The sequence below is a fragment of the Euleptes europaea genome, chromosome 17, assembly GCF_029931775.1.
Source record: "Euleptes europaea isolate rEulEur1 chromosome 17, rEulEur1.hap1, whole genome shotgun sequence".
Lineage (NCBI taxonomy): Eukaryota > Metazoa > Chordata > Lepidosauria > Squamata > Sphaerodactylidae > Euleptes > Euleptes europaea.
In genome coordinates, this window is record NC_079328.1 from 2,283,351 (window position 1) to 2,295,579 (window position 12,229).

At 44.3% G+C, this 12,229-nt stretch overlaps 1 protein-coding gene across 2 annotated transcripts in view; it reads right to left on the bottom strand.

Moving 5' to 3' along the window:
• Positions 1-12,229, bottom strand: part of SLC12A7 (solute carrier family 12 member 7) — a 199,901-nt gene that overhangs the window by 109,295 nt on the left and 78,377 nt on the right. For both annotated transcript variants that reach the window (XM_056862481.1, XM_056862480.1), the window contains exons 10-12: positions 9,959-10,057; positions 9,302-9,359; positions 2,566-2,740 (exon numbers count right to left, since the gene is read on the bottom strand). In XM_056862481.1, coding sequence (XP_056718459.1) covers positions 2,566-2,740; positions 9,302-9,359; positions 9,959-10,057 — 332 coding nt within the window. The remainder of the gene's footprint in view (positions 1-2,565; positions 2,741-9,301; positions 9,360-9,958; positions 10,058-12,229) is intronic.

Genomic DNA, 12,229 nt, shown 5'->3' on the forward strand with positions numbered 1-12,229 from the left:
ACCCGATGATGGCCATAAGTGTGGTGTGCTCGTCTCTCCTGAGAATCTAAGTGAATCAGCAATCGGGCCGGGCTGCCTACCGGACACAGCAAGGTTGCAGAGCGAGGCGGTAGCTGTGAGGCAGCCGGCGTGTGATTCAGCAATGCGGACAGGGCTGCCTACCGGTCACTGTGAAACGGCGGAGCGGGAGTGATTCAGCAGGTCAGCTGGGTCGCTCTCCAGTCTTCGTCGCCACTGTTATGTCCGCTTGGGCAGGATTCACGAGGTCGGAGACGGAGTTCAACAACAACCGCTTTATTGTATCTCAGCACAGAACTAGTTAACACAACGAGCCAACCCTGTTTATATGCCCCCCTGGCTGCCCACGGCCACTCCCCCTTGATCCGTGATAGGGGGAACATAACCTCCTGGTGACCAATGGTACATGTTGGCTTAGAGCCAATGGGGTCCGTTTGCTTAACCAATAGGGCGAGCAGGGGTTAGGATCCTTCGTGCAGAACTCAAGCTCCTAAGTCTCCCCTTGCTTACTACCCAACTATATACATACACAACAGTATATATATGTTTCAAATATGTATGGCGCCAAAACATTCCCCTGGCTTATCTGACCTTCTAACTAATAATATATGTTATATGTAATCCTCAAGCACTACCAATTCAAACCAAGCATACCCTTTCCACTTCAGTGTATTTTCCCTAGTTGCCTATAAGTTGCAGGCCATATCAAAAATATTTTTAGACAATTTTTTCTACAAAATATCTGATTTTGAAGAGTTCATTTTTTGATGTTTTGCACAGAAATATGCAATAAAAATAAAAGTTGTCTGAGAGATATCTCCTAGAACACAGCTGGCAACCACTAATTGGCATTTTAGGTTGGATCAGTCAAGGGTTGCTGTGTGATTACTTCATCAAGGTTATCCCTAGGAAAAGATGAGATTCACACATAGACACCAGCAATCTCGCACTTGCCTCACGTTTTGTTCCAGTTGTGAGGGCCTGGAAAAACTAGAGGGAAAAACCCCTGCCATCTCCTGTAAAGTATTTTCTCTTTTGGGACCTGTGAAATGTTTTCCTGAGACAAGGTTTTAATCACTCAAAACTGCCTCTCCTGGTATACCCCCGAAGATCTTTACAATTGTCTGATAATAATCTACTGGTGGTCCCTGGCCCAAGAATGTGCGGCTGTCCTCGACGAGAGCCAGGGCCTTTTTGGCTCTGGCACTGGCCTGGTGGGATGCTCGGTCTGGTGACATCAGGGCCCTGCGGGACCTCAAAGAGTTCCGCACGGCCTGCAAGACTAGGCCTATGGATGAGGACCGCCGCAAATGTCATCTTGGTGGCCTCCCTATTCCCCTCCTTTTATATTATTTATGTTAACTGAGGGGTAACCTGCTGCCCTCTCCAGCAACATGAGTGATATTTAGGCATCATCTGTAGTTCTGTAGTTTTTAAGTTTTAACTGGGATTTTATTGTTTTAAATTTAGATTTCTGGGGGTTAATTTTTATTATTGATTATTTTATGTATTTTATATGATGTTACCCGCTCTGAGCCTGGCTTCGGCTGAGCAGGGCGGGTTATAAAGTGAAATAATAATAATAAAATAAATAAATATTATGAAGATTTTATATGAGACAACCTTCAACATTAGGGAATGACACTTGCAGACAGACCCGCCACCGCCACATGCGCCATGCAAGGAGCAGCCTGGGCATTTCTTTGCTCAAGGAGCTCTGCCAGCCTTCCTCTGGTATAACTTAAAATATATGATTAGGTAGCAAAAGCTGCAGAGGTTTGTCTCTTTCTCTAGTCTACCACTGAGTGTTCTTGCAATTTTGCTTGCAGAAAACAAAGGAATTTATACCTTTAAATTTTATAATAATTACAAAGAACACCTTTATATGCCAAGTTGCAAATAATGCAATTTATGTCATTAAAGCAGTAAAATACGTTTACATTTGATAAGAAGATAACTATTGTATATAGTTCAATTTTATCTCAAACCTCCCCCCCCCCCCAACTGGAAAAAACAAAACAGGAAAAGGTCCACATTATCAATAACTTAAACATTTCTATAAATATTACATCTCTACCTTTGGGAGAGATGCGTGTCATAATTAGGCTATATCCCATTGTGGTTTGAGATCAGAATTTCTCCTGGTCTTAACCGTGCAACCCTGTCTTGCTCACCTATCCCTGTAGTGAGGAGTGCAGGAGAAGGGATGGGAAGATTGTGGAAGGGAGTGTGCAAGCCCAAGTCTTGCTCTCAATCTCTCCCTCGGAAGAGTATCTGGGGAGGGGGAAAGCAATGCACACAAGATGCCAAGCCTCCTCCTTACAAACTCTTGGCAGTTCAGAATGTTTCTCTTATTCAAAGAGGCTCTGCCATCAGAACAACAAAATTCAGAGAAAATTTATAGCCCAATTGACCACAATTGCAAGGCAACAAAAGTAAAACCTTTGCTTAAACCATTGCAAAAAAGTGAAAGTTAGCCACATCTGATACATTCATTCTGCAGCAAAACTATAAAAGCACTGAAAATATTGAAGGGAAGAAACTTACTTGGAGAAATGGTATAATGCCATCTCTTGCAATAGCCTGGAGCAGCCGGGGGGCTCCAGTGAGGCTCTGGAGGCCAGCCCCACACGTGGAAAAGAATGAACCAATTACAATAACCCATGGAGAGGGCCACGCCAATGTACCGATCACTAAGTTTCCATTAACTCCTTCTCCAAATCTTGTGGGGGAAAGATAATATTCAGTGTTATACAAGAAAGAAAAATTAAGCCTTTTAATGTAGCTCATGAAAAATTAGGGCCAAGTTGGTTTTAGAAGACATGACTACATATAGATATACACATAAACGTTTTATATTGCTAAGAACTCTCTCCACCATTTTTTTTTTTAAGAACAGGGGTACATACTTCCATGGGGGAATATGTTGATTGCCCTGCAGTATGAGATGTTTAATCTAGAAGTGGTTCTAGAAGGATTGAAAAGTCAACTCTCTGTCAGGTTCTTCACCGAACACAAGATCCAGTCAGGCTCTTGACATAAGTTCAGGCCGAGTTCTGGCCACAAGTCAAGTCCTTGGTTCCCAGGGTTGGAAGCTCCTGTGTATATTTCGTTAGTGCCGGCTCTCACAGCTGCAGCGTGTTTTGTCTCCATTCATGGGAACTGCTTATCTCGCTGTTGCTTAGCAATGTTTATCTTATTCTCTTGTCCTAATGTTTTTACATAGGTAACCTGTACTGGATCTCCATTGCTAACCTTGCCTGCCTGCACGCAGTCAGTTCTTTTATTTTGCCTTTTAGTTCCTAATAAAGTATTACTGCTTCAGATCTACCTGTCTGGTTGAGTTTGCTTGAGGGATACTAGGGGCAGACGCCTGAGACTGACATTAGGTTAGCAATCTTTTTTTTCGGGCTGAGGTGCTGTGTTCTCCACAACACCATGGGTGAAGCTCCGGACAGCAAAGTGCCCGACACCACGACAGCAGGTGTTCCTGATCAAGAGCCAGTGAACACTAAGGTACCAGAGGAGGAACCTAAGTTGCCGGAGGTACTGGAGGAGCAGCCTAAGTTGCCGGTGGAACCAGGGGATCCCAGGTTCCCATTGGAGAAACCAAAACCTTGGGGCACGGACGGAGGAGTACCCGGACTCCCAGACATTCGTCTGTGGCTTTAGTCTCCTCGACCGTGGGTGCCTCCACACATCAATACCTGGCGGCAGCGGGAAGCAGGCTCCGTCTTGCCAGAGGAAGACTGGGATTTTGCTGCCGACTCTCGGATGGGAGCGACGGGGGGTTCTGAGGAACCACCACTGTGGGGCACGGGACTGTGCCAGACGCAGAGGTGGCAGGACAGAGATGAGGACTTTCAACTCCAGATGCAGAGGTGGCGAGAGCTGGACGAGGATTATCAATGCCTCCAACACCAAAACCATGAACTGGTCGAACAGGTAGCTACACTGCGGGGCTTACTTGAGGGGCTATGGCAAGAGGTGGATGAACTACATGGAGCATGCCCTGCTCAACCCGTGGTGGGACAGGTCCCACCGCCTCCACTTGTACCCCAACAGCCTCAGCCGCCTATACCTCCGATGCTGCCGGAGCTGCCACCGCTACCACCTCAACCCTAGCCGCCTGCTTTCCAGAGAGAGTTGCGGGCGCCCTTTGACGGCTCTGGGGATAAGCTCCCCTATTTTTTGATCTAAGTGGATGGTTTTATGAGGGAGCAGGGAGCCGCTTTTCTGTCAGAAGAGGGCTGGGTGCGATATGTGGCTTCGCTGCTGGAAGGGGAAGCGGCGGGCTGGATGGTCCAGCAGTATGATTTACGGTCCTGTGCGCTGCGGGCCCTTGATGACTTCATGTTCACACTCAGACGATGTTTTGAGGATCCACACCAAAGCGAGCGGGCCAAGACGGCGCTGGTGCAGCTTCACCAGGGACCCAAGTCGGTGATACAGTTTGCAAGTGAGTTCCAACTGTTAGCCAGTAAAGTTGTGGCCTGGAAAGAAGCTTCATGTGTGCGGTATTTCCGTGAAGGCTTGAATTCAGAGATACTGCACTGGGCTTTCATGCAAGGGGACCCCCCTGATCTTGAGGGGTGGATTCAGCTAGCGGTGGAAGTTGAAAACCACCAGCAGTTGCTGAACCTGTCTAAACAACGTAAAGCGCGAGAATCGGGGCCGCGGACAGAGTGGGCAATCCCCAAAGGGAATTACTGGCCGACTGGGAGGACGCCCGCCCCGGCGGCGGAGAGGGTGCGACGCTTTCAGAATGGCGTGTGCCTAGTTTGTGGCGGAATGGGACATTTCGCCGCCGCTTGCCCTTCCCGAACCGAAGTTTCCCCTGCCGCTCCACGTCCAGCCAAGGAGGAGACAACTTGGACAGGTGGTAAGGATCATCGGAAGAGCGCAACTCCCGGGGGAAACGAGGAACCACCGCTCTCAACCTCAAGTCAGCCGGCCAGGAAGGGCCAAGTACTACCCAGCTCAACCCAACGGGGTCTCGGATTACAAATGTGCCGGTCCCGTCCCAAGACAGTTCGTCTACCTCAGAGGGGGAGGAGAATTGGGACCTGCAGCCAAAAAACGTCCAGGGTCTGCTGTAAGCTAAGCTCCGCAGAAGACCTCTGCCGAGGAAGAGTGGGCAGCTCCAATGATGGTGAGTGAAATGGGAGACTCTGTTTCTAGATGTTGTTTTACAAAATCCCAAAGGGGGGCCTCAGATTTCCATGGTGGCTCTGATAGACAAACTTTAACGAATGAGGCCACTTTTAAGTCTTTAAAAGTGCACACATAGTATTTGAGAGACTTATACTAACCAGTATTACAACAAGAACCTATTATACCAGATGTTTGAGTAATTGAGAATAGAATTTACAACATATATACATGCCTGATTGGGTTTGAATTGTTTGTATTTGTATTTATATTTATTAATGTATTTCTATAAATGTGTGCAGGTTTTAATTAACCACTGATGAAGGCCCCATAGGCCGAAATGCGTTTGGTATGTGGTTATAGTTATCAACCTCAGGAAATGCCACTGCGCTATTTTAATGCTTTTAAATAACTTTAACTTTTATATAGCGCTTCTAATAAATTATACTTTCAGTATTTATACATAGACTTATATATATATATTTTTTCCTTTCACCCAACCTTGGGTACCCAGCTTTTGTTTTTAGGTTGGGTTTTATTCCCCTCCTTTTTTCTTCCACAAAGTGTGAATTTCACCAGGATAAATTGAGTTTTTTGGGGTACGTGATTTCACACAATGGACTTGCCATGGATCCGGAGAAGGTATGGGCGGTGCTTGAGTGGGAACCGCCTACCACCCGCAAACAATTGCAACAGTTTTTAGGGTTCGAAATTTTTTACAGGGGTTTTCTCAAAAACTTTGCTTAGGTTGCATTGCCCATCACAGATTTATTAAAGACTAAGGCGAAGGGAAGTTCTGCCAGTCAACCCTCATCCCGGTTGGATTGGTCGCCGGAGTGTCAGCAGGCTTTTGACAATCTGAAAAGACTCTTCACTTCAGAGCCCATCTTCAAACACCTCGATTGTGAGAAACCCTTCATTGTTCAGGTAGATGCCTCCGATGTAGCCATGGGGAGGGGGCTCTGCTGCAGGTAAGGGAAGCAGGGCGCCTCCAACTATGTGCATATTTTTCCAAAAAGTTTTCACAATCAGAGTTAAACTGGCCCATTTGGGAAAAGGAGGCTGTTGCAATAAAATGCGCTCTCACGGTGTGGAGGCATTTCCTGGAGGGGGCCGACATTCCGTTCAAAGTGTGGATAAAAACCTGGAGGCTCTGAAAGGGACTCACAAACTCACTGCTAAACAAGTGCGCTGGGCTGAGTTCTTTTCTAAATTTCATTTCGTCTTAAAGCATGTACCCGGCAAACAGAACTACCTGGCAGATGCGCTCTCCCGACTCGCCCAGTATCAGAGTAAAGTGGACCGCCCCACAGATTCGCTCTTTACTCCGGAGCAGCGGGGGGCTTTGCCCGAACTGTTCGTGCCCCTTGGAGGGACCAGACTCTTTCAGAGCTGCGTTAATTCAGGTGTGTCAGGCAGAAGAAGCCACAAACAGTCTGCCTGACAAAATGGTTCAAAGGGACGGATGCTGGTTTCGGGAAAACAAATTATACATCCCCGCATCTCTCCGGAGGGAGGTGATGGGTCGGGGCCATGGTTCAAAGGTAGCGGGACATTTTGGGTTCGTCAAGACCTTGCACCTTTTGTGCCGGCAATTTTGGTGGCCGGGAATGAGATCGGACTTGGATTCTTTTATTCGCAGCTGTCCCACTTGTGCTTCAGCCAAACAGGTGATGGGGAAGCCACCCGGACTGTTAAAACCTCTAGAGACACCTTCAGCTCCTTGGGAAGTTATAGTAATAGATTTCATCACGGATCTCCCTCCCAGCCAGGGGAAAACTGTACTATTGGTGGTAACGGACCTTTTTTCCAAGTAAGTGCATTTGGTCCCTTGCATGGGGCTTCCCTCGGCTCAAAAACTGGCTCGTGTGTTTGTGTCACATGTCTTTAAATATCACTCCTTCCCGCGCAAGGTTGTCTCCGACCGCGACCCACAGTTTGTGGCAAAGTTCTGGAGGGCTTTCCTTAAGTTGGTGGGGGTGGAGCAAGGTTTGTCCAGCGCGTATCACCCCCAGACTGATGGTCAGACTGAGCAGGTTGGTTTTGTACTCAAATGTTACTTAAGCTGCTATGTAAACTACCATCAAGATGATTGGGTAGATCTTCTACCTTTTGCTGAATATGCTTACAATAACTCTGCCCACCAGTCCACTGGGTTTAGCCCTTTCCAGGTGGTGTATGGTAAGGATTTCAGTCCCTTGGGGAATGTGGAACTCTCGGAAGGGGGAACCGACACCAAGGTGGGTGAGTGGGTGAACATAGTGCAAAACACCTGGCCCTGGTTGCAAAAGTATCTAGAAAAGGCCAAAAGCTGGTACAAGGCTCAAGCAGACAAACACTGTTCTCTGGGGTGGGACATCAAGGTGGGGGATAAGGTCTACCTGTCCACAAGAAACCTCCGTTCTCCTCGCCTGTGTAAAAAGCTCAGTGAAATGTATGTGGGACCCTTTCCGGTTTCCCGACTCATAAATGACATCATGGTGGAGCTTGATCTTCCTAAGTCTTTGAAAGGTATTCACACTGTGTTTCATATCAGCTTGTTAAAGAAGTATGTAGCTGCCCCCGAGTGGCACCCTGAACCTGCCCCAGGTTCCCCGGTTTTGGTCCAGGGTAAGGAACATTTTGAAATTTCCAAGATCACGGACTCTCGGGTGCGTAATAAAACCCTATTCTACCTAGTGCGTTGGAAACATCTAGGTCCCAGTCATGATGAGTGGGTGGCGGAACACCACGTTGCTGCCCCTCACCTAGTCCACCAATTTCATGAAGCGTATCCTGAAAAGCCTCGCCCGTTGTTGGGGGAGGTAGGGGGGGCTTAAGGGGGGCAGAATGTCAGGTTCTTCACCAAACGCAAGATCCAGTCAGGCTATTGACATAAGTTCAGGCCGAGTTCTGGCCACAAGTCAAGTCCTTGGTTCCCAGGGTTGGAAGCTCCTGTGTATCTCCTGTGTATACTTTGTTAGTGCCGGCTCTCACAGCTGCAGCGTGTTTTGTCTCCGTTCATGGGAACTGCTTATCTCGCTGTTGCTTAGCAATGTTTATCTTATTCTCTTGTCCTAATGTTTTTAAGCAGGTAACCTGTACTGGATCTCCATTGCTAACCTTGCCTGCCTGCATGCAGTCAGTTCTTTTATTTTGCCTTTTAGTTCCTAATAAAGTATTACTGCTTCAGATCTACCTGTTTGGATGAGTTTGTTTGAGGGATACTAGGGGCAGACGCCTGAGGCTACCACTCTCCTTTGAAACCAATGTCAGCTGCCATTTCTGAATAGTCTTTTTCATTCATCCTAATTCAGAAATGGCAGCTGACTGAATTAGGATGAATGAAAAAGACTATTCAGAAATGGCAGCTGACCTCTATAATACAGAAGATTTTAAAGGTTAATAAACAAATGAAACCAGAAATGTATCTTTTGGGTTTTATGGATAGCCAGTTGGAAAAAATATATGGATGTTTGCTATTATATATGATTTTAGCAGCAAGAATATTATATGCACAAAAATGAAACCATCCATATATACCTACAATAGAAGAATGGCTTGTCAAGATGTTAGAATTAGCAGAAATGGCCAAACTGACTGCTTTCATTAGAGAAAATAACTTATCTAAGTTTGTGGAAAATTGGAAACCATTTATGGGCTTTATGCGTAATACGGAAAAGAACTAATTGATGATTTGTGGGTGTGAAGAGTAGAAGAATAAGAATGTAGGTATGATAGAGAAACATTTGATTTTTTAGATGTAAGAATAATTTAAAAATTATTTTGTATATGTAGCCAGAGAACAGGCTGTAATTCCTTAATTAGATTTATATTCGATACAAACGAAAACAGAAGTATCTTTTTATCTCTGTGGTTTTTTTCCCTTTTACTTTATTTTCTTTATTGTAATTTTGTTAACAATACATTTAATAAAATGATTTTTAAAAATGGCAGCTGACATTGGTTTCAAAGGAGAGTTGACTTTTCAATCCTTCTAGACCCACTTCTAGATTAAATATCTCATACTGTGGGGCAATCAAGGTATGTGCACCCCAGGGGAGTATGTACCCCTGTTCTTTAAAAAAATCGGGGAGGAGAGTTCTTAGCAATATGAAAATGCACAACACAAATGAGCAGCATATGAACTCACTTGTCTCTCAAGACCACACCTTCTATACAGGCTCCAAAAAGGATGATACAAGACAAATCTGTGATTAAGATTCAAGGAATTTATGAGGAACACATAATGGAAAAAAGGGGAAGGTGTGCAGTACATTGGGAAGCACAGAACTCCGCTCAACAGTATCCAAAGGAAATTAAACCTCTATTGAATTCAACCTTTAACCTCTATTGAATTCAATGGGAAAACGATAAACTTGTGAACAGTAGAAAGTGGTCAGCTTTGGTTGGTTCCCTTCCTAGAATTTCAACATAAAATTATGTAATTTTAAAGATTATTACAGGTACCCATTCCTGACATATGTAAGAATGTCAATTTTTAAAGCAAACAATTCTATAATGGTATTTAGTATTATAAAACTATAATGGAAAATGTAAGTCTGTAATGATGTCTTTACTTATAAAAATTAAATTTGTTTACCAGGTAAACTAGGGTGGGTTTATCCACCTCTGTTCTGTTTCCATTTCATCTCTTGTTGATCCTGTATGACTCTGTCAAGGACACGTTTTGCTGTTATATGTTTAGCTGCCTTTGTATCCTCAAAGCAAAACTTGATCACTAGATTACAATATATGCAAACCATAGGGTATGAAAGTGGGATACTTTAAAATTGTGTTAAAAGGATACAGATAAACGATGTTGTGGAAATGGCCAAAATTGTTCCAGTAGGAATAGATTTCTGAGCATCTCGAAGATCTCCGGACCTGTTTGAACCGGCCATGATACCTAGCATCAAGGATAAAATATGAGTTTATACTATGTTTACTGACACCGAAGAAAAATGTGGAGGGGGTGGGATTAAGATTACATTTGATCTGAGGCTGATACATGCTGCCTGCCCAGTTTTGCTGAGTCGGCACCTTGGCGCCTCTTCCTAAGCCGATCCGTGCACGCCGTGGCAACAATGGAGCCAAAAGCCCCATTGAAAACAGTGAGGCTGCACCTGCTAAATAGGCGCAGCACCGCCGTTCCCGCCACCGGCGTAACCTGCCGGACTGGGATAGGAGGCCACCTAACCGGCGGCTCCTCCCCCTGGCCTGCCCCTACCCCACCCCCCTGTGCTAGCGTGGCCTCTCTACACCATTGCCGGCGCCACGGAGAGGCTGCGCTGGCGGAGGGGCAAGGCACGGTCCCACGGCCCTCGCCCGCCGGCGGGACTTGCCTTGCCACCAGCGTAAGTACGTGTAATCGCGTGATTACATGTACTTACGCTGGCGGCGAGGTCACGCCGCCTCCTAAAAAGTTTTGGAATGGGCTGTAAATCCTCCAAATAAAAATAACAGCATCACTATTAAGCTAATGTACCAGCACAGTTGTATTTAATCTTCCCAAACTTCTGGGATATCGTCCCTCAGATGGAGAGATGGAAAGGTGACCAATGAAACAGGAGCATCCAGGAGGAGTGACTGGAGGCCACGGGAAAGGCTAAAGAGGCTCCACAGGGGCCATGTGGCGGAAATGGAGCCAGTACAACTGCATGGTCTGCACAAGGCCAGTCCTTCAAGAGTCACGAGTGCCACTGGCTTGAACAGCCCCTATAAATAACTGCCAAGGGGTTCTGAGCAGTGAACAAACAAACCAATCAGTGGGGCAGGGAAGAGATTTTTATTTCTACTTACAACTTGAATCGATAAGTTCAACACACTCGCTACTTACATGTGCACCAATCTAATGTAATATTGTTTGATTTCTTTTGAAGGATTGCATTGAACATACATTTCATACAACTGGAAAGGAAGTTTTGATAAAACCAAGTTACTGCATTATTTTTTAGGGGGGCAAGATATATAAATTGTTACTCAAATATGATACGGAGCCCGAACAAGTGAAGCCATGTATGGTTAAATGGATGCAGATTTTGGAGGAGAGAAAGCAATGCAACAATGGGAGTATTTATGGACAAAAGCGATCAAATTTGCAGCGAGTCAGACTTTGAGAGAAAATTGGTACAAAATGTTTTATTGCTGGTATATCATACCAAATGACATTAAAAAGATGAATAAGAATGTTTCTGGTCATTGTTGGAAATGTAAGAAAGTAGATGGAATGATTTTCATACATGGTGGTCATGCAAGGAGTTGAAATTTTTTTTGGTGTGAAATACATTCAGAAATTTAAAAAGAAATCCTGAAAAATCAAATTTGCAATGGACCCTAAAGTAATGCTGTTAGGAACTTTACCATAAGTAATAGCAAAGCATATGGAAGAACTATTTAGATATATGATTACAGCAGCAAGAGTAGTCATTGAGATTAAGTGGAAACTGGAGGAATATCCTAACATAGAAAACTGGACAGATAAATTAGCAAAGTATGCAGTGATGGTGAAGCTGACGAATTAAGTGAACAAAAGACCCAGTGAAGAGTTTAAGAAAAACTGGAAACTATACAACGCATATGTTGCGTAAATCATGTAAAATCTGAAAGGAAAATGTTTAATAAAATTGATATACAGAATCTAATGATATATAGAATCTAATTGATATATAGAATCTAATGAATATAAACAAATCTATATAAGATTATATGATACCTAGTATGAATTAAGAACGGCTTGTTTAGGTTAGTTTATAGTAATTATATGAGATAGAATGAATGAAGGAAAAGCAATTAATTTACTAGTAAAAAGCAGTATAATTCATGATTAGAAAGTCATAATACTGAGCCATAGTGAAGATGGTAAGAGGGTAGAAAAATTGCATATGCTCACCCAGTGTAAAAAACAAAACAAAAGCCTGTTCTGTTTTTCTTTCTTTTGCTTTGCTTTGTTAGTCTAGGTATGTGTACTATAATGTATTACACGTGCTTTTTCTATTCTGTTTTTGTGTTATGTGTTTTATAAAATAAAAACATAATTAAAAAAGAAAAACAGCTTGGTACCCCAAGCCCAGCTGCAATT